The sequence below is a fragment of the Plectropomus leopardus genome, chromosome 15 (genome assembly GCF_026936395.1).
Source record: "Plectropomus leopardus strain MGB_pleo_1.0 chromosome 15, ASM2693639v1, whole genome shotgun sequence".
NCBI lineage: Eukaryota > Metazoa > Chordata > Actinopteri > Perciformes > Serranidae > Plectropomus > Plectropomus leopardus.
The window spans coordinates 8,397,533-8,422,053 of record NC_142190.1 but is presented as its reverse complement, the minus strand read 5'-3'; the positions used below and the strand labels follow the sequence as shown (position 1 = coordinate 8,422,053).

Genomic DNA, 24,521 nt, shown 5'->3' with positions numbered 1-24,521 from the left:
AAAATGGATATTGATGACCTGTAGCTATTTATATTTATCTCCTCATCCCCATTAACAGTAATAACAGAACACTTAGTGCTGATTCAAGTGGTCCTAGATGTCCTACTTCTTGATAGTGTCTTTATAAAGTCTGTTGGTTTGTTTTTCCAAATGGGTGCATTTTTTTCCTTTTTAAATCTCAATAATGACTCAGCAGTATTATCTGCCACGTTAAAAGTGACGGCCTGTAAATTTGGATGGTTTTTAATGGGCTGTGTATTGTTCATCAAATTGAAAGTGATCCCAGCGGTATTCTTCACCAATGTCAAAGTTATAGTTTTGATGTGAAGTTATTGTTCTACGTGTGGACAGCCCTTATTGTCGCTGAGATGTTGCTAGGCAACCATCAGAGTTCTAAGGAAGTCCATGTGTTCGCCCAAGAAATGGCTCTGCAAATTGGTGATTTTACACCTCAATTTTTGTATTAATGAAACAAACAACATTTTTTACATTATGTGTGTCTTTGTCTTATGTCTCTAGGACCCCAAGCATTCTCAACAAAGACCCCACAGACAAGAAACCCAAGAATGAGAAATCCTCTGTCTCCCTCAAACATGAGTTTGACCCTACAGGTAAGACACACTTACACACAAACAGATGTATTTCTGTTGTCTGAGTTTTTATGTACCGACCCAGTCTTGCTCCCATCTTGACGTTAGTAACAAAATTAACTACTTATTTAAGTCAAACCATGATGGTTTTTTCCAGACCTAACCATGTTCATTTGTTACCTAAATCTAAGGAAGTAAACAAATAAGCAAAAGAGACTGTATAGATTTAACAATCAGAAACTGTACATTTACTTAATATTAAGATTAAATTTGATTAGATTTGATTCACCACTGCGGCGGGTGAAGGAGTGAACAGAGGTGGTGTGGATGTAGGCAGAAACAAGTTGTCAAGGTGGTTGCCTGGGTTTCAGGGTTGACATTAATCCTTCCTGCCCTTTTCCTCACCCTGGAGGCTCCTTCATGGAGGCCAGAAGACAACCAATTATCCACTCAGCTCTCTCAGATAATTCTTTGAAGTGGGAGAAGGAAAGGAAAAGCAAGCTAAGGCAGATTGTGAGTCCGTGGCTACAGGAAGAAGATTGCTGATGGAGCTTTCCTGATCCTGCTGATGCTCTTTACAGATTTAAGGGTGTTGGTGCGGTTAGCATGTAGGAATATGAATACATTTACAAATGAAGACACTGATTTGGTTTCACTGGGTCACAAGGACTTGGCAGATTCAATGGATACTATTAGCTATGCATGTGGTCATGGGACTTCCCTAACTGTCAACAGAACAGAACAAAGGCTGCGTTAATAGATATAAATAGGTTATGATAGTAGAACAGACATTTCCATTCAAATCAGTGTAGAAGGATGGTCAGAGCAGCTGCCATTTTTGTGTGTACTGTTGCCATTGCAACCGTTGTAGCGGATCTGATTATGGGGATTTATTGTATATGAATGCACCCTCCCAGTGTTTGCATGCTCTTTATCACGGTGCATTAAGATTTATTACCAATTGCAAGCCCTTTATTCATCTCTGAATCCTGTATGCTCGCGTAGGGTGGCTGACTTTGTCATTGGCATTCTCTTACCTACAAAGCTGTTCTTGGCCTACCTCTGGCATATTTATGTGTGTATATTAAGAAAAAAAAGAAGAAAATGGCTATGCTCTAAGTTCATAGAACTTGTTCCTTTTGAGTTTGGCAGAAGAGCCTTTATGTTTGCATCCCCATATATGTAGAATCTTCTGGAGAAGGATTTAAAGTTGCGTTCATTGGTTTCTCGAGGCTGTTTTCAAGCACGGTTGCAGGACTTTTGCATGTCATAATCTATATGCCAATGTCAGTGTGTACCTTAGTTGGTCTTTAATGTTTCTTGTTTTTATGGTTTACTGAGAATTATATCAACGTATTTTTCTGTCCTTCCTTTTAGCAATGTCTTTTTGTGTTCTTTTTGCGTTTTATATTGCTTTTGTTGAAATTGCATATTTTGATTTTGTATTTTTTGTTTTTTGTTGTCTGTCTGTAACTTATGTTGCTGCTTATGTCATGGCCAGGACACTTGTAGCTGCTCTCCTCCAGTTCATCAATGGACACAAAGCATTTCTCTTGTTTTATGGGCTTTTATTACACAAACATGCAGTCACGCATGTTGTAAATCACACCACGAGAACTAAAAACACACACAAAATCACAAGATAAGGGATCAATACTAAAAGTCTCAGAAAATTCATAACAATGGAATTTACTGGCATTTATCAGTTCTGGTATTCCAGCACACAGGTCCTTCCAGAGACATATATTTTTTAAAATTAATCTTAAACTATATTAACGTTAATCAACAAAAGACACACAAGGCATTACTTAATCCAACACAAATATTAATAATAAAATTTAAAGTATAACTGCCACTTATGGCAGCTACAACACTTTCAAATAGGCAATCCGTTACTTTTAAAATATTCAACTGTTATTACGCAGTTTCTTTTGTTGCCATTGGTTGCATGTTTAGTTACAAATGATGTAACATTACTTTAGCTGCCTCTGAAGGATTAGTGAGGGCCAGTGCTCAGTGGACAGCTGAGAAGATAAGAGACCACAGTGTTAAAACACCATTTTATTGTAATTTGTGTTGTTTACATCACTTTAATATATTTTCTCCAGATTTTTTATGGCATTTTTAAATGTAACTAAATCCTATACTAAAACTTACAAAAGGGGCTTATTTAATAAAGTATACTATTTTAATACTATACAAAATATATCAAGGACACAAGAGAGTGAAAAGATCTCATCTTGCTGGTGAGTCAAGTTTTTGTTGGAAAGAGAGCAGATTTCTATTTAAAAACCTTTCTCTGAATCAGTCTCTTGATTTGTCACTTCCTGTGTGCAGATTTTTTCCCACAAACTGAAGATTACATCAGACCATAAGACGTCATACGATGATGTTGGATCATCTTTGTCACATTCAAAATAAAATGTATCTTATTTTACTACACCATGGTAATACGTGATATAAAGGGGTGTGTGTGTGTGTGTGTGTGTGTGTGTGTGTGTGTGTGTGTGTGTGTGTGTGTGTGTGTGTGTGTGTGTTCGTCTGTGTGTGTGTGTGTGTGTGTGTGTGTGCACGCATGTGCATGTGTGCAAATGACAGGTCTTGTCCAGCGGTGTGTAATAATCCAGAGGGATGAAAATGGCTTTGGGCTGACCGTAAGTGGAGACAACCCTGTGTTTGTGCAGCTGGTGAAAGAAGGTGAGGCTCACATGTCTTTCTGTCTTTCTATGCTTTTAAGGACCCTCTTTGACATAATGCATGCTCTAGCACTAACCCTAACCCAAACGTTGCCTGAACCTTAAAATTAGTTCTTAACTTTCAAGCAACCCTTTAAATAACCCCAAATTGCCCTCACAATGTGGAAATGTTGTAACACAAACACATGACCATAGCTCACCTGTAGAGGCAACATCTCTGACTCTGTTCTGTCTTTTGTTATCATAGATGGAGCTGCAATGCGAGCTGGTGTTCAGACAGGAGACAGGATCATTAAGGTGAAACTCCTCTTACTCCAACCTGGCATTCTCAACACTTGTGGCTTCAAAGTAAAGGCCTAGCCCTGCCTTCACATTAAATTAGTTTATTTTTTGAAGTACTCACAGGAAGTGACAACTTTTTACTTTGATTTGCTAACTGCAATAAATGAATAAAACACAACTGGACATGCTCCAGCTAGAATGTGAGATTTTATGTGTTCCTGATGTTAGCATGTAGTTACATGTAGCAATGTAAGCTATGTTATGTAAACAACAGAGGAAGTGTGCCTGGAGCAGATTACCATATAAAGAAATCTTTATAATTCTGACATCATGTTGTCAGTGAAGTAGCGAAAAAGGAGTGGTAAATTATGTTTAATTAAAAATGAAAAATTATTTTTCTTTAGAACCATTTTTAAAAATATGGTAATAGGGTAGTCAGAATTTATTGAGAAACTTAAAAATTAACAATATCACCACACTTGTCTTTAGTGATATGCCATAGTCCACTGTTTAAAACTTCTCTTTTCTTTTCTTTCTGTTTCCGGCAGGTTAATGGGACCTTAGTCACACATTCTAACCACATAGAGGTTGTAAAGCTGATAAAATGTAAGTATGCACTTCTAATTACATCTTCAGTTTGCACCATAATATGTGATTTTAATGGCACATTAAAGCCCCGATCACACCAGATGCTTTGCTACATGCATGGCTGCTTCAAGACAGGCTTCACAAAGCACATTGAGCAAAACAGTGTGGTATGTCTGTGGAGTGGAATTGCGTGCAGCAGTCTTTTTAGGGATGTCCCGATCATGTTTTTTGCCCCTGATTACGATCTGAGTCATTTCATATTGAGTATCTGCTGACACGGAGTCCTTACCCAATACTTCTGTTTTCCTAGCTAATACAGCTGCACAGCGCTCACTTTAAGTAGGCTTCTTTAAAGTTATTAAAATCAATCATATGTTTAGACTAGGCTTGACAATATGAATAAAGGACTAGCTTTGCAATACATTAGCCTATTTTTATTATTTGTTTATTTCAAGAAAAATAAAGTAGAAAATGAAAAACCCTCCCTTTAATCTTTTTGGCCTATTGTGGGGAGTGTCTGTCCCTTTAAGAGAGTAGGACTATTCTCGAGTGTTACCTGAATGAACTGTGTTCCCTTGAGTGTTCATTTTCAATGTCCTCACATCTTGTGGGTGTATTATGCTTAATTATTACATAAGCCGTGTTGGTTTTTTGTTGCATACTTGGCAAGTGGTGAGTGACGTAGAAAACTCTGCACCTGCCTGTCTCTCCTCCAAGCAGGGTGGAGAAACATTGCGCGCTGTAATTAAAGGCTAAATGTGAGACTCTCACACGGAGCTGAAATGTAACAAGTGCTCATAACCGTGGTTAATAATGTAAATTTACAGTCTAATTCTGCGTTTTTGTTTATGGTGTGCGGTGTTTTGTGGTTTGCGGGGCATAGACACTGCTCTTACACACACACGGAGCTCAACAGAGGGGAGAAACAGACAGCTGAGTAGAGGAGAGGTGACAAAGGGTGTGCTCAGTGTTGCTGTGCATATAAATCAAACACCTGTGTGACAGCTGACCAAAAACAAAGGACGGATCACTCTCTAAGCTAAATATTCCAGATCCCGTTCAGTCAAAAAGTACCTTATTCAGCCCCGGTCCACATCCCTATTTCTTGTGGAAAATAAATATTGGCATTTGATTTCTAGGTGGGGGATTTTCCATTCACATGTGTGCACAGCTGGCTTGGACAAGACATATAATTCCCGACCAAATATATAAGCATTATTTTTATTCCTTTCGTGTGGTCAGATGTTTTTCTTTCTCTCAGATGGTTTTACTGATCAGATCTTCATGGTGGCTCAGATGCTTTTTATAGACATATCAGCATTTTTATTTCTTTTCACCCTCCCTTCATTCCTTTCCCATGACTCCTCTCTGGCAGCGGGTTCCTATGTAGCCCTGACGGTGCTGGGGAGGCCTCCAGGGCTCCCTCACATCCCCCTGGAGGAGGATGACGAGGAGGAAAACAAGGAGGAAGGGGCAGAGGTCAGCCCACCCTCCTCTCTCTCAGCGCCTCACTCACCTGCACTGCAAAGTGGGGAGCAATGCAGCCTGCAGGAGCACAGCACCTCCTCCATGCCTGATAGGGTAAGAAAGAAGAAAGGAAACCAACAGAGCTTTATTTCTCCAACAAAAGATGGAGACAAAACATTTCCTCATAGATCTAATAGATCAGGACAACATGCAGATAAACACAAAACCTCAAGATTTTAGTGATTATACCTAATGTAAAGTTTCTTTGTAACACGGAACATGTCAAACTCGAGATCTCAGTTTCATAAAACCCTAAATAACCCTAAATATTGTCCCTTGTTATAGTTATCTACTTTTTTTTGTTCAGTTCTAATACTTGAATTTGAAAACATACAGAATGTAATAAATGACAGACATTGTCTTAAATGGCCAAGTCAATCATATGTCCAGGTCCCCTTTTTCTTTTTCACTTTCAGTCTAACATTCTCTTGTTCCTGCTTTTTTTCTACAGCTCCATTCAATTACACTGAATGATGTGTTTTTAAGAGTATTTTTGGCTATTTAAGTTCAGTGTTTCTTCTTTATTTCCTCTTTTAGGATGAGAACAAAACCATAAACAGCCAGAAGGCTGACGTCCTGCAAAAGATGCTAATCAAGGAGCAACAGGACCTACAGGTGTGTGTGTGTGTGTGTGTGTGTGTGTGTGTGTGTGTGTGTGTGTGTGTGTGTGTGTGTGTTTGTGTGTGTAATGCAGTAAGATTCTGTGTTTTTCCTTTGACACACTGATCATGAAGGAAATATACAGTGTGGTTTGTCCACCTTGTTTTCATCAGTTACACATCTGACCCCCAGAAGTCAAGAGATCATCAAATATCTTTAAACATCTTTTTTTACATGTGTGGTTTTTGTCTACTACACTTTGGGATTGATTTTTTTGAAGGCAAAGGAGGAGGAGTACAGCAGAAGCCCTCGGCCTAAACTACTGAAGGAGGTCCAAGAGGCCAAGAAGCACATTTCACTGCTGCAGGAGCAGCTCAGCAAAGCAAAAGCAACAGCACAGGTACAAACTACACCTAAACTGAAATTTTACATAAATCCTTGAAACCTTGTTTGTCCATTTACTTTGGACCCTACTTAAAGGGTACCGACTGAATTATGTCTGTGTTGTTGAGTATCGATTTGTGTTCAGTTGGTTGGGATTCATGTTAAATTGGTTGATACCAAATGTTGGTACCTGAGTGCGCATCTGGATGAAAATGCTAGGTTAAGACAAGAGGTGCAAGTGCTGTGAAGCGCCCTGAAGCCTGGAAGCCAGCCAATGGAGCTCCAATGCTGGCAACAGAGCTCTGTAATGAATTATATGTCTTATAAGACCAAGCCAAGACATGGAAGCTGTGCACTAAAGTGTACTGGAAAACAACCAACTGGAAATTAAATACCAATATTTTTTTTCCAAAAGAAATGCAGATCTTGATAGCTAAGTATCAAATAGTTGTATGTCTGGAGGCATGTTTATCTCAGATTTGGATTTTAGACTCCAGTGACTAACACAAGTCGTCAGCGTCTCAGCTAGCCAAAACTATTGCTGCAGTACTGATCTGCTGCAATAATTTCAGTGTGTGGTGTGTTTTCTTTTCTATGTTTTTTTTGTAACAGCCTTGTATCACTGCTAGACGAGCAGACGTACACGACTGTATGCACACATAAAGACATATTCAAATAAACAAGCAGACAGATAGGCAGAGACACAAGGTTAGCTGTCTGTGTGATTAGAAAACAGCAGAGGATCAGAATTGTGGTTTAGTATACAATGAAACCCCTGCAGCTTGTTTAAAAATAAATTCTTTAAAAATGGGACATTATTTGGAAAGTTTGAAGTCCCTTTCACTGCTTGCCATGATATATTTGCAAAAGTTGTATTTTCGGAATCTCTACAACTGACGTGAGGAGTGCAAAATTAACGTGATCCGCATTCAACACTGCAGAATTTTCCTTTTAAAGGAGATGCATTTCTTGTCAGGCACATTAAAGAAATTTAGGTATATAATTCTGCTAAAGCTCATTCATCTGTTCACCAACACACATCACCACCACCCAATATATGTCAAAACTCTTGTCTTTGGAACAATTTGTACGACATTTTTTTTCTCAGGAGTACAAATTAGTCCTTGACTCCTCTGTCACGCCCCTTCACTTCACATTAACACGAGTCACTGCCGGCTCTTTTGTTAACGGTAACTGATAAGAGGGTGAAGTAATTGTTATGTGTGTTTTAGGACGGAGCCACAGGGTCCAGGAATGGTGAGGCCGAGGAGGGGGACGGCAGGCCTCCTCTGAAGGAACAGACCTCGTCCACACGTGGTGACAGCGTTAACGACGGGCCTTCGACCAACAATAACTCTGTGGGTATAATGACAGATCACAGCAGTGAGTGTGGTAAACCACATTACCCAGAAGCATGCTGTACTTACTTTGTCAAGTCTGATTTTGGTGCCAGCTGCTCAAGTGCTGTCTCGGCAGATGGTTAAATGATTTGTCAAGTCATTTGTTAGTTAATAAAACAAAAACTTAAATGACAGCAGATTTGATAATTAATTTGTTCATTTCATTTATTGAGCACAAATGTCAAACATTCACTGGTTACATCTTATTTTCTCTTGTTTTACATCACTGTAAACGTAACATCTTTGGGTTTTTGACTGAAAGCAGTTTAAAATTTTGTCTTTGGGAACTATTATCTGGCAGTTTAAAATCCATTATTCATTAAAATAATAAAGATAATAGTCTGAAATTCAAAGGTAGAAGCTTTAGGTACAATTAGAAACAAATGACCAAAAAAGAGATGCAAAGGAACTGCAAAGAGACACAAAATTATTATGAAAACTGGTAAAATAACCACAAAGATAAACAAAAAGACTGCAGTGAGACACAAAATAACTAGAATGAGACACAAAATGACTACAATGGCACAAAAGACGACTACAATAAGACCCAAAAGAACAAAATAAAAGTTACCTTAAAGAGACACAAAAGTACCTCAAAGAGACATTAACATTTCATAACACCTACAGTAAGACAGAAAACAACCAGAGAAAAAAATAACTACAAAACCATAAAAAGATGATGACTAAAAGGAGATGAAAAACCACCACAAAGTCTGTGTGTCTTGCTTCTGTCGAGGAGTGGTGGTTGGGCCCCTGGCTTTTCTGTGCCAAGGGGCCGATTGTCTCATAATCTGCCCATGTAATGTCAGTTTGATGTTAGTGACAGTTTAAACTTTTGATACTGTACTTGGTTTGTGTTTGATGGAGTTTTTAAGACTTACCATGGATCAGGTGCTGCTGTTAACAGAGGAATGTTTTCAATAATAATATACAGTAAAAGTACCCACGATCTAATGTTACAACAGGAAGCCTCTCTGAAAATACTGCTTAAACAGACTCCTTTGTAATAACTTCCCCTTCTTTTTTATCACAGCTTCTATAAATAGGGATGAAATGATCCTACTTTTCAATCTCTGGGGATTTCCCAGTATTCAGCACCAGACTAAACAATCAATTTGGCTTAAGTGTTGTGTTGTTCTGAGTGTGTATTAATGTGTGTGTTTCTGTCTGTGTGTCTTAGGTGCACAGCAGCCCCCTCACAGATGGTCCTGGCAAAAGAGAGACACCCTGTCAGAGCCCGGACATCAGCCAGCGAGACGGCCTCAACTTCTGCCCATCGCCTGACGCTGAGGACACCCCTGACACAGTAATACACACACACACACATTCACAGAGATGTGGTATCAACTGATCATTAATGAGCTAATTAATGCTTTCTGTAGAATCAATGTAAAAGATTTCATAAATATGCACCCTAGTACTAAAAGAGCTGCATGTCTCAGTAAAAAGACCTCAGCAGTTAATGAGCCATGTAAAAGACGTGGAAACAAAAAGGCAACATCTTTCATGTTTTGCAGGAAAGAGCTAGTCAGTCATTGTTAATACGACATTTCGGTATGATAAGAACTATTCTAAGACCAGACTTATTTCATTCTGACATAACTTATATAGAAACATATACTTGGACAAGCAGCACAGAGGCTAGATTCATGTTTTTACTGTTTTTTTTGAAAGATTTCAAGAGCTTTGAGGAAGAGGACTAACCGATGTGTTTGGCAAATGGAAAGGCAAATTCATACTTACACTACTATATACATACTATAATATTATATTCAACATATCACACAGGACTCCAGTGCTCAGTGCATTGTGGGTGGACCTCCCTACCTCCTCAACCCTCAGATCATTGGAGCAGAAGATGACTACTTTGATTCTCAGCAAGAGCAGGTAACTACAGAAATGTTTCCAAGAAACTAACAGACTAGCTGGAAAAGAAGTTGATTCCTATCTTCATGCATATTAACATTTTAATGTGAAAATCAGGAAACATCATGTTCCCCTGAATGAATGATGTAATCACCTCAGGCGTCCGAGGGCTCCATGTTTCATTAAATTCAGACTATGGAGTTTCAGGAGCAGTTTGTCATATTGATCTTTCTCTCTCTTTCTCTCTCTCTCTCTCTCTGTCAGATTAATGGACTGTGTAGCTGTTTCCAGAGTATAGACTCGCTGAAATCTCGGCCAGCTCACCTCGCAGTCTTCCTCCATCATGTTGTCTCACAGTTTGACCCTGCTCCTTTGGTATACAAGCAAACACACACACATTCAGGCTGAGATATGATAACACCCACGCTATTTATCTGACAGCATCCTGTGGGTTTTTACTAATATGGAAAACACAAATATCACATACTTCTATAGATACAGTCGGTGTCGAGTCAGTTAGGTAGAGAGGTGAGACAGGAGTCAGCGACGACAGTCCTGGGAAGGCATGGTTTTTAATCTCACATAAGAGACACTTATATTTACTATAGATATGATTTATTAAACCTATCATAATGTCAGTGTCCTAAAGCCTTAAAGGCTATGATGTAATAGGCCAGCATATTTTAGTGAATTACATGCATGGTATCACTGTTGAGCTGCTTATCATCTCTGATTTACTTTTCCAGCATTTTTTTTCAGTTATTTAAAATGAAAAAAATAAAATATGTTTTACAAACTTTTTCTTTGAATCTGCATGCTCCCACGAGGTAAGAGCAGGCTGCAGATCAGACTTCACATGCACACAGCAAAGAAACTGTACAAAAATAACGGTTAAACAGAAAAACCCACAAAACCTGAAAAGAACAGAATTATGACTGTTTTTTTTTTTGTCTACCAGATTAAATGGAATAATTGAATGCTAAGATGATACACGGACCTATATGAGATGAGGAACATTGACAGTATTATAGAGCTCTGTCTTCTTCCCTCTGTTAGCTCTGTTATCTCTACGCTGACATGCACAAGCAAACCAGCTCCAAAGAAAGCAGACGCTTCTTCATGGAATTCCACTCTCTCTTTATGGATCGAGCAGCAGTAAGTTGTTCTCTTGTTTTTTCTTCTTCAGTCAATTTCTTTTTTCTTTCGACAACATTTCTGACTTATTAAATATGTTATTGTCTTTTCTAGAATCTTAAAGTACCAGTGCCAGAGGCAGTTGCAGCTGAATTGGGTAAGGGATAGAAAGACTAAAATGTAGTGCAGATTTTTTTTTTAAATAAACTGACTTAAAATGCCATGAAAATATTATATTTTTAATGATGCTTAAAAAGTTAATATTTCTTGGTGTGTGTGTGTCTCTGCACAGAGAAGCGGAGGCTGGAGTTAATCCCAGAGGAGCTCTGCAAACAGTACACTCAGGTCTTACAGGACACACTCCTACCAGACCTGCACAAGAACCTGGAGGACTTTAGGTAAAAGTCAGTCTCCGAATTCATGGGGATTGTTTGGGTGTGCGTTAATTGTTGCAATCGCAACATTGCAATCTGTACAAATGACCTTGCATACCTTTGCAGAAATCTGGTAATATCTCTGTAAGGTGGCCCCATGAATGATGTTATTTGTGTGTTTATGCTAATTTATGTGCAGACAGAAGCGCAGCATGGGCCTGACTCTGGCCGAAGACGAATTGTCCAAGCTGGACTCAGAAGGGGGAAAAGACCAACAGGCCCTGGAGAAGGAATGCTCCTGTGCTGAACACATCCTCTCCAAGATAGAGGATATCCTGTGAGTCTCTGGGACACAAACACAAACACAGATTCACATGCTCCTGTATATTCCACTCATATTTTCCTTGTATGATCGTGTGTGTTTGTGTGTGTGTGTGTGTGTGTGTGTGTGTGTGTGTGTGTGTGTGTTTGTGTGCGTGCTAACCCTAAATTGTCTGCTGTAGGTTGACGTCACAGCCCACAGAGGAGGAGAAGTGGTAAGAGAAGGGAGTTTTTTATATCATCAATCAGCAGCAAGAAAGTCTATGTCATTTATTTTTGAAGAAGTTTCTGTTCCAGTATTTGACTTTTGAGCTAATTCTATAAATAATTTTGTATGAATCAGTCCTTCCAGTGCCTAGATTTTATTCTAATTTGCAAAAAATCGCAGGCGAATGCCTCAGAAAATGACAGTATGACAAAAGTTTGAGTCTCATGTATGCAGGATGTTATGTGTGTTATATTAAATGATAGTGAGGATAGTAATCATTCCAAATTCTTCCATTATTATTATTATTACCAGTTGTAGTTGAAGAATTAGGATTATTAGTAACTGTATAATAGGGACATACTGCCATACAGTAAATAGCAATCTGCTTTTTTTCTTAACTGTGTGTCCTGTCTTTTTGCAGCCAAACAATGCAGTATGTAATCCTCACCTATATGAAGCACCTTGGAGTGAAAGCGAAGGAGCCCCGTGGCCTTGAACATAAACGAGCGCGCATCAACTTCCTGCCCAAAATTAAGGTGCGATCCATCTTTCAGAAACATGCAGAGATATGCTTTGTTGGTTCCATGCCCACAGATACACATTAAAGCATTATCACACATGCTTTTTATGGTCTTACAATAATTGCCTTCAAGTATATATAGTTAAAAGGTAAAAATATTTGTTATTTTAAACAAACAGAAGAGTATCAAGCCTGAGAAGGAGGGAGAGGAGAAAGTGAAAAAACCTCGGTTTCCCAGCATCCTCGGCCCGCCTCGGCGTCTAAGCAGAGTGGACTCCACATCAGGTGAGGAGAAAATAATTGAAACTGAAAATTTACAGATCCTTATTCCAAAACAATAAAAACCATTACACAAGCACACAAAAACAATTCTATGGGGGACTCAGTAGCTCACCTGGTGCCCCATGAGCAAAGGCTATGTCCTTGCCACAGCTGCCGCAGGTGCGATTCCCACCCACGGCCCCTTGCTGCACGTCATCCCTTCTCTCTCCCCATTTCATGCTGCACCTGTCCTATTGAATAAAGGCAAAAAGCCAAAAATAATTTAAAAAAAAATCTGTGCATTTTACTAAAGGTAGTAAACTGGTGTATTTGTGTATATGTGACTGTGTACATTAATGCTGTTTGTGTTGTGGATTTTGATGTTTGTATTCCCATGTTTTTTTCATGTTTTGTACACGTGTTTGTTTGCAGTTGGTAAGGCCGTAGAGCTGAACAAGCAGCGCTCACCAAAGCAGCTCTCTCAGCCTGCCATCAGCATCCCTGAGCAGTGTGACTCCTCCGCCGCAAACTCTGGACGGAGCCGTGGAAATCAGCCCAGTGAGGGATCAGACGCAGGCACACAGTCTTTGCCCTCCACCACCACCTCCCCGACACTCAGCTCGCCCACTGGTCAGGCGTCAGATACCAGCGGACAAGACTCCGACTCCAGTAAGATACTTTTTATTCTTCCTCACCTCATTCAGGGATTTGGCACAAGATTTTAAAAAATGTTCCCAGACAAAATATGCGTTTTAAAGCACTAAAACTGGATATACATTAATATTTGTGTGGACTTGTGTGAGCATCATTTATACTTTCTTTTTTTCCTCTGCTGCTTCTCTTCACAGATTTGTCTCCATTCTGCATCCAGCCCAGACCGGGCGAGGGCCTGCAGTCTGGTGACCACCAGGATGGCGTCTGTAGTCCAACCAGCACTCAGTTTGACTTCAGCCCCTCCAACCTGGAGCAGTTACACGAGGAAGACCAGGAGACTTTCAGGTATTTACAGGGTTTAGATTTTCTCTTAATAGTCCCACTCCACCTTGAGGGATGCAAGAGGGCAGGTTAAAACCAATCCAGACCAAAGATGTGCAACAAGACGAAACCATTTTCTTTTTTAGGATGGAGGTGCAGTGTGCTGTGAATTCAGCCGACATCCAGAGTGAAGACGACCAGGGAGGCGAGGTGGAGTGTGAGGAGGACCCTCTGACCTGGCAGAGCCTGGTCAGCCAAGGCGTCTTGGCGAGCTTAACGCCACAGGAGATCAAAAGGCAGGAAGTCATCAATGGTGAGTCACCGACATCTCACAGACTTCACAGTGTGACGTAAAAATAATGAAATATAAATATACAGTATATCCTCTGTCCCTCAGAGCTGTTCTACACTGAGCGAGCTCATCTGCGGATGCTGAAGGTGCTGGACTCTGTTTTCTACCAGAGATTGAACAGAGACGGTATTCTCCCACCAGAGGACATCAAGCACATCTTCACGAATCTGGAGGAAATCATTCAGCTGCATAGTAACGTCATTCACACACTCTACTACCCTGCATGCCACAGAGGGATCAAATCATAGATTTGATTTGTAAAACATTTATTTTATTTTATTTATTTGCTCCACAGTTTCTGTAACAGAACAAATGACAGCAATCAGGAAGAGGAGTGAGACGTCGGTGATCGGTCAGATCGCAGATGATCTCCTGGCGTGGGTAAGACCAGTTTCAGATTAAAAGCTTCTGCACAGGGTGAAGTGCAATGTTGGCACACCTGTATAATGGAAAGGTAGCTGCAATAAAGGATGGAAGGTTAATTACAATAGGATTTATTAGGAACTGCAGTTTAGTACAAAACATTTTCATTGGAGGTTTATAGTCTGAAATAGAGCTGAGAAAATAATATTAATAGTAATGACAATACATGGTTGTATATTTGTACACACTGTGTTTTTTGCAGTTGTCTGTCAGAATTTATCGAGCTACATCATCATACTGGGGTTTGTTCTTACTGAGTGATGTTGAACCTAAAGGTTGTATTTGGGTTGAAATGTTCATCATATACATCATCTACTCAGGACATTTAAGGTGATATAATAATTGATATTTGTACAGCTGCATGCATTTAAGTGGCTCTGGGTAAAAGCGTCAGCAGCAGTAAATACTGTTGTAAATGTGAACTGTGTGTTTTTATTCTGATTCCAGTTCAGCGGGGAGGAGGAAGAGAAGATAATAAGAGCGGTGGGAACTTTCTGTAGCAACCAGCCGTCTGCACTGGAGCTCATCAAGAGCAGGAAGAAGAAAGACCAGCGGTTCACTTTATTTATGCAGGTCAGCAGCAGCAGAATGTAGTAAACATACAGGATTCATTTGTGATAAGAAATATATAATATTTCAAACAAAAAGCAAATGATGAGCTGTGAGAAAAGAGAGACACTGAGGAGCAAAAATGACATGTAGATTTAATGTACTTTTGTACTGTAAATATGTATTTTACCCAAAAGACTCTACTTTCTTTAGCTATATTCGTTCAAATTTCTAGGTTAATTTAATCATAAAGCAGACTTTCAGTCAGAGACAGTCTTCAAGGCATTAACAGATTTATGTTGAAAGCCTACTTTATTATTAAGTGTGTAGATGCTTTTTTAAATTCATTTTAGTAGTTTTATAGCTGCAGCACATCAAATGAGTCTGATACCAGGTGAGAGGTGTTTTGACTGTATTTTTGGAACTGTTTAAAAAAAACAGGCCCTAATTAAATGCTTCATCTGTTTATTGTATCACATGCTATCTATTTTTGGATATCAGCCCTTCTTGTTACTCCTTTTTGCCTTTCTTTCAGGAAGCTGAGAGCAACCGTCTTTGTCGCAGGCTGCAGCTTAAAGACATCATTCCTGTAGAAATGCAGAGAGTCACCAAGTACCCGCTCCTGCTGGACAATATCGCCAAGTACACAGGTAACAACTGCAGGCCTTTTTAATGCATGATATTGTTAATAGAGTGGATGATAAACCACAGATTTGGTTGTGCATTAAGAAGCTTTTGTGTATGTTTATCTTCCCACAGAGGATGGCGAGGAGCGGGAAAAGGTGAAGAGAGCCGGGGAATGTTGCAAAAAGATCCTCAACCATGTCAACCAGGCTGTCAAAGAGGCTGAAAACAAACAGGTGCACATATTAGAAAAATGCAAAATATATTATGGATAGTGTTAAAGCAATATTTAAGTTTCTGCTCAAGGTTTGGTGATTTGTGTTGTTTCTCATCAGAGGCTGGAGGAGTATCAGAGAAGGTTAGACCTCTCGTCACTCAAACAGAGTGAAAACCCAATGATCCTGGAGCTGAGGGTAAGACACTGGTTTTCATCCCTGATTCCCTGAATGTAAAGATGATGAGCTCAACATGAAGTCTTTCCGAGGTGCATCAAATTTCCCAAAAGTTGTAAATCTATGTCTGAATCATTATAGTCCCTTTTTATTTCACTCTGCATTGATATGTAGTCCCTGGGGGATGTTGAGGTTGTTTATGAAGATGTTTGTCTTGTTTTTTTATTAAAAGTTGATTCTTGTCCTGCAGAGTCTTGACCTGACCAAGAGGAAGATGGTGCATGAGGGACCTCTTTCCTGGAAAGTCAATAAAGACAAGACAATCGGTACACACACACACACACACACACACACACACACACACACACACACACACACACACACACACACACACACACACACACACACACACACACACACACACACACACACACACACCAGTATATGAGAATAACATTCAAAAACAGCCAGTATAAAAAAGTGTTGTTTTTCAGAGCTGTACACGATCCTCCTGGAGGACATCCTGGTTTTACTGCAGAAACAGGACGAGCGTCTAGTCCTCAAATTCCACGGCAAGAATCCAGCCACGGCCGCTGACAACAAGCACATCTTCAGCCCCGTCATCAAACTCAACACTGTCCTGGTTCGTCCAGTAGCAACTGGTAAGAACTACGTTCATTCCAAAATGTTTTTGGTTGTGCTCATGTGAGCAAAACGAATTAGTGTGAATGAAGCCTTACAGCTGAAATACACAGGACAGGGTCTGCGTCAGGATGCATTGATCATCAATATTACAAGTACACATTGTACTTGTAATACTGATGATGACGATGTTGATGATAATAATAGGGTGACAGTAACAGTACATATTGTACTTGTAAACTATATTGCAGCATTTGCATTAAAATGACTATCATGACCTATTAATGTATATTACACTGAAAATGGTTATGTTATTAGAAGTTGTTATCATATTTAATGCTCACTAAGTTAGTATACGCCCTATGGAGTTATGGTGGACACTTATTAATCTGCTCCGGTGGATCTTGAATGTGCATAGGTGCAACTCACGCTGTGTACAGATCAATGTCTGTTGTTGTGTGTTTCTGTGTGATATTGTTTGTGCTTTTATTTGTTTTTCCTATATTTTACACTTGCTGCAACACAAATTGCTCTCTGGGACAAATATTCAATTGAACTGAATTGGATTGAATTCATCTATTTTAACAAGGTCGCTCTGCTGCTTCACATTTCCTCTGGTACAATGAGATATTCATTTTTATTATTTTTAAACAGATTGTACTCGTTTTTGACATTGTCCTATTTATTTTTTTGCCATGTTAAGGCCCACAGAAAAATAAATAGTCCTGCTGTGTAAAACAAATGTTGAGTAGCTCGCTGCCTGCGCTGGCAAGCACAATATTCACAGTCAGTATAGCAGCTTCAGCTGATGATAGTGTTCATGGTCTGCTGCGGTGTCCCGTGTATTTTGACCATTAGTCTTCTGCTTTCTTACTGCCTTTCTTAGTTTGTGTTGATTAATTCCTCTGTATAAAGTTTATACTAAGTATTATGTATGAATGTGTAACGGTCATGTAACCATTGCTGCACTGTTGTCCTTATCAGACAACAAGTCTTTCTTCGTGCTGTCTATGTCTGAAAACGGGGCTCAGATCTACGAGCTGATGGCTCAGACGGTGTCCGATCAGAGAGCGTAAGTCTCGCACCACAAATAAACTACGTGTTACCTGTTTCCTGTGTGTCATCCTGCTGCTGCGCCTCCTCTGTTCATCCAGGTGGCAGTGTCTGATCACACAGTGTGCTGACGCCATGAAGGCCAAACCTCACAGCAGAGACCGACCTCCAGCTCAGTCTGAGTGAGTCCACCAACTGCAGCCATTTAAATCACTGATATTGGCGTTTTTTTTATTGTTCCTAATGTAAGTTGTTTTTTTTCTCAGTGCTGAGCGGGACGCTATTGAGATCATCAAAAGTGGGATGCCTAAGGCGAATAAAGATCCTGACGGCACATCAGGTGGAAACATCCATTCTTCAGGTACTGTAGGTGTAATTGACAACATTTTTACTTTCACGGTTACTGTTTAACATTTACCAGATGCAACTAAAGCATCTCAACTGAAAAAACAGTGCGCAAAAACATTCTCTTTTTATTTGCTATTACTATGTTTCTTGTTATGCACCAATCACTGATGCTAATTTGAATGCTAAACTAAAAATCTGATTCTGACAAACTCTGTAGACTAAATAGTGCATCAGTGAAAAGTGAATGAATAGAATATTAAAATAAACATTGTCCATCAAGAGCTTTTAACATCAACACAAAGTAACTTTATTTCCATCAGTTTCCTCTGCAGAATTTTTGACATGAACACTCATTCGTTTTACATTGCATATTTGGTATTTTAACATTAGATTAAACATTAGATTAAAAAACTACAGTTGAATTGAATTATGCACTTTCACTCTCTAAATCCAAATCTCAATGCATCCAGATAAAGACGCCACCTCTTCTCCAGACATTCAAGTGCCACAGAGTCTCAATCCGTTTGATGGCATGAAATCAGAAGATGAGGAAGAGGAGCTGGTCGGGGCAGACAGACGGGATGAAGAGGAGGAGGATGAAGAGGTGGATGAAGCAGAGCTAGAGGCTTTCCTGGACGGGCAGCTGGCAGATGGACTTCCCTTCCTGCGGGAAGAGTTTCATCAGGGCATCACTGTTGAAAACCAAGAACACGATGCATTCAGGACACCCTCCTCCAAAGGCGAAGAAGCTCTCAGGACATGTAAGTTACATGTTAAAGGGCAGCGGTGGACAAAGTACACAACTCTGTTACTTGAGTCAAAGTATAGACACGTTAGTCAAATAATACTCCAATATAAGTCAAATTATTACTTGAGTTTTGGAGTACTTGCTTTTAAGAAAGTACGTTTTTATCACAACAGAACCTAATGACTGTAAAACACACCACTGACGCTGCTCTGACTTGTTGAACTTGTAGAAATGCCCTTAGAAACAAATTAACAAAAAAGACCATCATTGTGATTTTCATTTTCTGAAGAAGAAAAATAATACCTTGACCTGCTTTCTCAGGTTAGATGGCGAACTCTTGTAGGCTGTGATTAAGTTTTTGTGCAACAAATAGAGCTAACATTTAAATTGATATGAATCATTCATCATCTCAAAAACTTTAAAAACATGGACTTGAGATGTGGCCATGGCTGCGCTCTTTATGTGACTGCAGTTTATGAACTTTTGCGTTGCATAGAAAAGGAAAAGAAATCATCCGCTGACGTCAAAGCAAATGTAACGTGTAATGAGAGCGCTCAAAGGAATGTAGTGGAGTCAAAGTAATATATCTCCAGAAAAATAATACTCAGGTAAAGTAAATGTACTGCGTTACTGTCCACCACTGTGAAAGGGTCAGTTCACTCAAATTATAAAAACTATTTTCTCCTGAACCTCTGGTGGTATGTAGATTTGCTTTTTCTGTGCAGGTTTTAGAGCATAAGAGATAATGAGATGACATTTACATCAGGACATTTTTTTCTGTCCTAGTGGCGATGCTGAAGCAGGCTCTGTTCAACCACATGATGAACAGAGAGGCAGAAGAGGAGACACAGGAGAGCAGACAGAGTGGGGCCCCTGGGCGTCAGCTGAGTGCCCCTTTGCCGGGGAGCCCAGAGGGGCCCTCTGAGAGCCGAGTGTCTGAGAGTTCGCAAAAAGAAAACCCTCCGCTCCCCTCAGAGCTGTCTGAGACGACTGAACGCAACGGTAAGTAAGACGTAAAACAGTTGTCTGTGTGGATCTTTCCCTGGTGTACTGGAGGATTGAAGGAATACTTTGATATTTTGGAAATTAAGCTTTTCTACTTTCTCACAGAGAGTTAGATGAGAATATTAATACCACGCTCATGTCTGTTTGTTAAACATCAGGCTGCAGCCTGTTAGCTCATCGTAGCAAAAAGACAGGAAACAGCTAACAACAACTAGTTTTTTCATTTCTGTTTTTTACGGATTAAACATCCATGATTTAACATGTGAATTATTAAATATTCACCTGTTTCAAGTCTGTGTGCTAAGATAAGATTATACCGGCTGACCAATTTAAGAGGTATAAGATTAAATCGACAAGTGTATTTCCCAAAAAGCTGAATATGCCTTTTAAATGGGTCTAATGATTTCTAATTAACAAGAAAATCTATTGTTAAACTCTTTCACCCTTTCTGCTTCTTTATCCAGGTGGTTTTGTGGTGCTAGATTTTGGGGGAGAGGAGAGTTGCACTGATGATGACGGGGGAGTTGGAGGTGACGTGGGCATTGACATGAGCAAACTGCTGTCCTCCTCCTCACAGGCAGGGGGCGGCGGCGGCCCCAACCTCAGCAGGCAGCTCATGACTCACCTGCGCCTCCTACAGGCCGACCTGCAGTATCTGAAGGTACTGCAAACGTGTCTGACAGCATGTTTTCAGTGTTGTTACGGACAGTTACAAACCATCCTTCAAATCATTATATAAAAATGACCAAAATGGTTAATTTTGTTTTATTTTTGGCAGGGTTTTTTTGGTGATAGAGAACAGTTAAATATTTGGAAGCCAGGGCTCATTAAAGGTGCTTGAGGTGCTTGAAGGACTTGAATTTGAAACTCAGAAATTTAAGAACTGGAATGTTTTGAAAATCAGACGTTTTTTAAAACTTGGTCCTTTAAAAGTCCTTGAATATAACTGAGAGGAGTACAGAATGATCAGTTATTTTATGAGACGTATTAGATTAATATTTTGAACTTGGAAGCCCAAAACAGCCGTGTTTGCGAATAGTTTCTGTGGGCTCAAAGAGCCTATAGGTTAGTACAAACCAGTAAATATTATATATACTCATATTTTGCTAGCTTCAAAGCATGCCTTCATTGTGAACAAAGAGTCCCAAGACGGAGAAAATTCTTGATAAATTAAGGTCATAAGTTAAGGTAATCGCTATTAACAACAGCAAAATTATATCAAAACATCTGTTTACAGACTCTCACACTCCTGCAGTATAATCAAAGTCTCATTTATCCAATCATTTGCTCAGTGCTTCCCAAACATGTGCATTTTTGCTGAAAACGCTTCTATTTAAAACACTTTTGCCTACAAGTAGCATGCCCTGAGTGTGCCTGGGCACATGCATGAGTTCAGCTTGAGCAGGGTTCAAATGCACACGCACGCCCAGGCACGCTGCTCGGGTGTGATAGACTGTAGAAATGTGTTTTAAATTGTGATGTTTAAGTGAAATTAGTGAAATCCTGAGCAAAGGATTAGATCCATGAGTCTGCAAACAGATGTTTTTGAGTTTAGCTTTTGTTGAATGCAGTCCTCGAAGAATGTTCAGTTTCGTTGGATTCTCCGTTGACTGAAAGCATGCGTGAAAAGAAAGTTTTCTTGGCAAATTCTAGGTGAGAAACGGTGAGTAATTATTGTTTATCTGTGTCTGTGGACCACAGTGAGTTCTGTTGTGATGATCTGTTTCCAGGAGGTGGAGATGAAGTACAACGAGCTGCGACGGGCACACAGCGACACAGCTACTGACTCCGAAGACAATAACGGTGACTTTCACTTCTCTCAGTCAGCTGAGTAAATCCATATCGATAATGTGAACATTTTCAGTGACTCTCAAACACTTTTGATATTTTTCAGATGGGATTCAGTGATGAAAGACTTCCTTCTCTCTCGGTTGTGTGAGTTTTATGCCACTCCGTGATTACTTTCCTCTGGATGAACCTTGGACTATTCATCACTGGTGTCGCCCAATAATGGAGGCTCGGTGTCTGATCTCCCACTTCAGGTGTGAATCAGTGGAAGACATTTATGTTTCACTATAAACTCAAAATCCTTCTGAGGAGAGACTCTGTGGAATTACCTGAGGACAATTCAGCCACTTTTTGCTATAATAGTAATAATCAACTGCATAAGTTATCTAAACACTGGAGATATGAGATGAAGAAAGGGCAAAGTCAGGTGTGTGAAGTCATACAGGTGTGCATCAGAGATTAAGAGACATTAAGAAATTAAACGAGACGATGAAGACTGCGGCATGATTGATCCTCAGAGGATCAAGAAGGTGGAAGGTTTTTTTTTCAGGACTCACTGCTGTAAGCTTGATATAAAAGTCTGCAATAAGAAAAAAGAGACAGCTTTTACTGTACATATTCAGCCACATGCTTAAAGATAGACTTCCTTTCTTGTAACAGCACTGAAAAGCAACTTTTTAAATGCCAAAATTTACTCTCACCACTGTTTTAATTAGAAAACATTCACACAAATTGTAAAAGACTCTGTAACATCCATTCCTATCGTCCCCAACTGTCTCCAAAATATTTTTATGGTGTATGTTGTTAGTTTGGCTTAGCACAAAGCTGGAACTGAGGAGCCTTAATATATTCCTCTTAATTTCACCAGTTAACACATTCTGCTTTGTTTGTTTTATCCGAACACAAACAGAAATTTAAAAATTAAAGTTTATGGTGTTTGGAGGTTTACTTGCTGGAACTATTTTTTGACCGCACAACAGCTGACTGTGTGCAGTTTCCAGGAGTTTCGCTGTTACCAGGCAGGTTTGGTACCATTAAGCATTTGCTTTGGCCACAGCTGCGCTAAACCTTTCATACAGCAACCTGTGCTATAGCTGGAGATGATGGATACTTACTTCCAGTCTTTGTGCTAAGCTAGGCTAACGATGTCTACATCTTCTCGCCTAACTCTCCGAAAGATAGCAGAAGAATATTTCTCAAAATGTCTAATTTGTCAGGTATTTTTTTCAGTAGTTATAAGAGACTTTTGCATGCAATATCTTATTTCGGCTTCAAGTTGATGAACTGACTGTCTCTTATTTTGGAGACTGGTAATGCGTTTCAAATGAAAAATTGTCAAAATTTGCAAAACTTTATTCTTTGACTGTTCCAGTAGAGTTCGTTTACTGGTTGACTTCGTCGTTTGAATGTCGGAGCAAATAGCATAAAAATAAAAAGCTGTTTAGCAGATGACTTTAAAATCTCCTAAAGCACTTCAGTGTGGCATCATATAGCACACAAAGATCCAGATCACTGCCTGTTCACCGAATTCATCGTGACATAAAAAAAAAAACGTTACAGAAAGGTGAACTAGACTGAGATTGAGCTCAAACCAGAACCTCTTTGACTTTTTCGTGTTTTAAAGAATCAGTGTTGTTCAAATGCAGTTTGGCAGCGTGCAGGATTGGTGCAGATTTGGCAAATACTTCTTTGTTTTATCTGGAGTACTTGGCAGGTAGTACAGCAGAAAACTGCAGCTACAAAAATGCTTTTACACAGTGTGAAACTGCAGGTTGTTTTTGCTGGAGCACAAAATGCATCAAGTAGATACTGCAAGCTTTAAGGAGCTTGTGCTCATGTGGATTTATTATATCTAACTTTGTTTTAGAGTTTATTTTCAATTTGTTTATATGTCACTGTTTTTTGTTTGTTTTTCAGTTTTTCAACAAACACTTAACAGTACTTTAATCTTTATTCCCTTTAAGTATTTAGAGGAGGTTTTTTTTCTCTGGGTTCATTAGGCTACTCAAAAAAAAAGCCATCATGAGCTTGAAACACCCGTTTCACCTTTTAGGTACAAATATTCACTCATCAAACGTCTGCACTTCACTTTAATAGTTAGACTGAAAAAGACTCAACTATTTTCTCGCCACACGACTGCACAGATCATGGCTTTGATTTCTGGAGAAAGTATATGAAAAAAATTAAATGGATAAAAAAACTGAAAAGAATATATAGTCACACAAAGATTGTTATGGTCTGTTTAAAAGGAATATAATGTATAATTACAACTGTATATTGAAGGTTTTTGTGTGTTTTTTTTTCACCGGGCAATCATGTAATGTTTTAACACAAACTACTTAAAAAGAGGGTAAAGTTTCCACGCAGCATTAGTCTGTTTTATAAATGTTCTGTTCAAAATGTTCTATTTTTATTTTATTGTCATTAACCCTGTTATTAACATGTTTGTTGCCAACACAAACAGCTCCTTTCAGCGAGGAGATTGAAAAGTGATCTGTTGTTAAAAATGAAGGGAAAGAAAAAAATGTCATTTCATGTTTAGTTGGTCTTTTGTGGGAAGTGGAGTTTGTTTATTTTCTAACCTGTTGGTGGGCTCCGTTTGTTGTTGGGGACTATTTTCAGCCGCAGATTAACCCTTTGAAACTTAGATCGACATCACACTTCAGTCTCCTTTGCAAATATTTCAAACTTTGAACACTGAGCAAATTTGTTACATTTCTTTAAAAAACATGAAATGTCCTGCAAATCTAAAGAAATTGGTAGAAATTGGTAGAATAAGAATTTAAAAAAAGCAAGGGAAAAATGTCCAGAGAACTATATATTTATAATAATCTTAATTATATAGTTTTTTATATATTTTTTAAAATATTT

At 39.2% G+C, this 24,521-nt stretch overlaps 1 protein-coding gene across 1 annotated transcript in view; it reads left to right on the top strand.

Annotated features, from left to right (window-relative positions):
* Positions 1-24,180, top strand: part of arhgef12b (Rho guanine nucleotide exchange factor 12b) — a 36,949-nt gene extending 12,769 nt beyond the window's left edge. The window contains exons 2-38 of the mRNA XM_088088255.1: positions 520-611; positions 3,189-3,287; positions 3,534-3,583; positions 4,117-4,174; positions 5,532-5,737; positions 6,221-6,298; positions 6,564-6,683; positions 7,900-8,025; positions 9,248-9,373; positions 9,856-9,954; positions 10,198-10,308; positions 10,990-11,088; positions 11,182-11,224; positions 11,360-11,465; positions 11,641-11,778; positions 11,945-11,977; positions 12,392-12,506; positions 12,670-12,775; positions 13,184-13,420; positions 13,600-13,750; positions 13,873-14,039; positions 14,124-14,270; positions 14,374-14,459; positions 14,949-15,074; positions 15,586-15,700; positions 15,810-15,910; positions 16,010-16,087; positions 16,317-16,392; positions 16,561-16,728; positions 17,693-17,780; positions 17,863-17,943; positions 18,028-18,122; positions 18,580-18,870; positions 19,644-19,859; positions 20,327-20,523; positions 21,593-21,665; positions 21,757-24,180. Of these exons, the coding sequence (XP_087944381.1) occupies positions 520-611; positions 3,189-3,287; positions 3,534-3,583; positions 4,117-4,174; positions 5,532-5,737; positions 6,221-6,298; positions 6,564-6,683; positions 7,900-8,025; positions 9,248-9,373; positions 9,856-9,954; positions 10,198-10,308; positions 10,990-11,088; positions 11,182-11,224; positions 11,360-11,465; positions 11,641-11,778; positions 11,945-11,977; positions 12,392-12,506; positions 12,670-12,775; positions 13,184-13,420; positions 13,600-13,750; positions 13,873-14,039; positions 14,124-14,270; positions 14,374-14,459; positions 14,949-15,074; positions 15,586-15,700; positions 15,810-15,910; positions 16,010-16,087; positions 16,317-16,392; positions 16,561-16,728; positions 17,693-17,780; positions 17,863-17,943; positions 18,028-18,122; positions 18,580-18,870; positions 19,644-19,859; positions 20,327-20,523; positions 21,593-21,665; positions 21,757-21,770 (4,312 nt within the window). The 3' untranslated portion in view covers positions 21,771-24,180. The remainder of the gene's footprint in view (positions 1-519; positions 612-3,188; positions 3,288-3,533; positions 3,584-4,116; positions 4,175-5,531; positions 5,738-6,220; positions 6,299-6,563; positions 6,684-7,899; positions 8,026-9,247; positions 9,374-9,855; positions 9,955-10,197; positions 10,309-10,989; positions 11,089-11,181; positions 11,225-11,359; positions 11,466-11,640; positions 11,779-11,944; positions 11,978-12,391; positions 12,507-12,669; positions 12,776-13,183; positions 13,421-13,599; positions 13,751-13,872; positions 14,040-14,123; positions 14,271-14,373; positions 14,460-14,948; positions 15,075-15,585; positions 15,701-15,809; positions 15,911-16,009; positions 16,088-16,316; positions 16,393-16,560; positions 16,729-17,692; positions 17,781-17,862; positions 17,944-18,027; positions 18,123-18,579; positions 18,871-19,643; positions 19,860-20,326; positions 20,524-21,592; positions 21,666-21,756) is intronic.
* Positions 24,181-24,521: the final 341 nt, after the last annotated feature.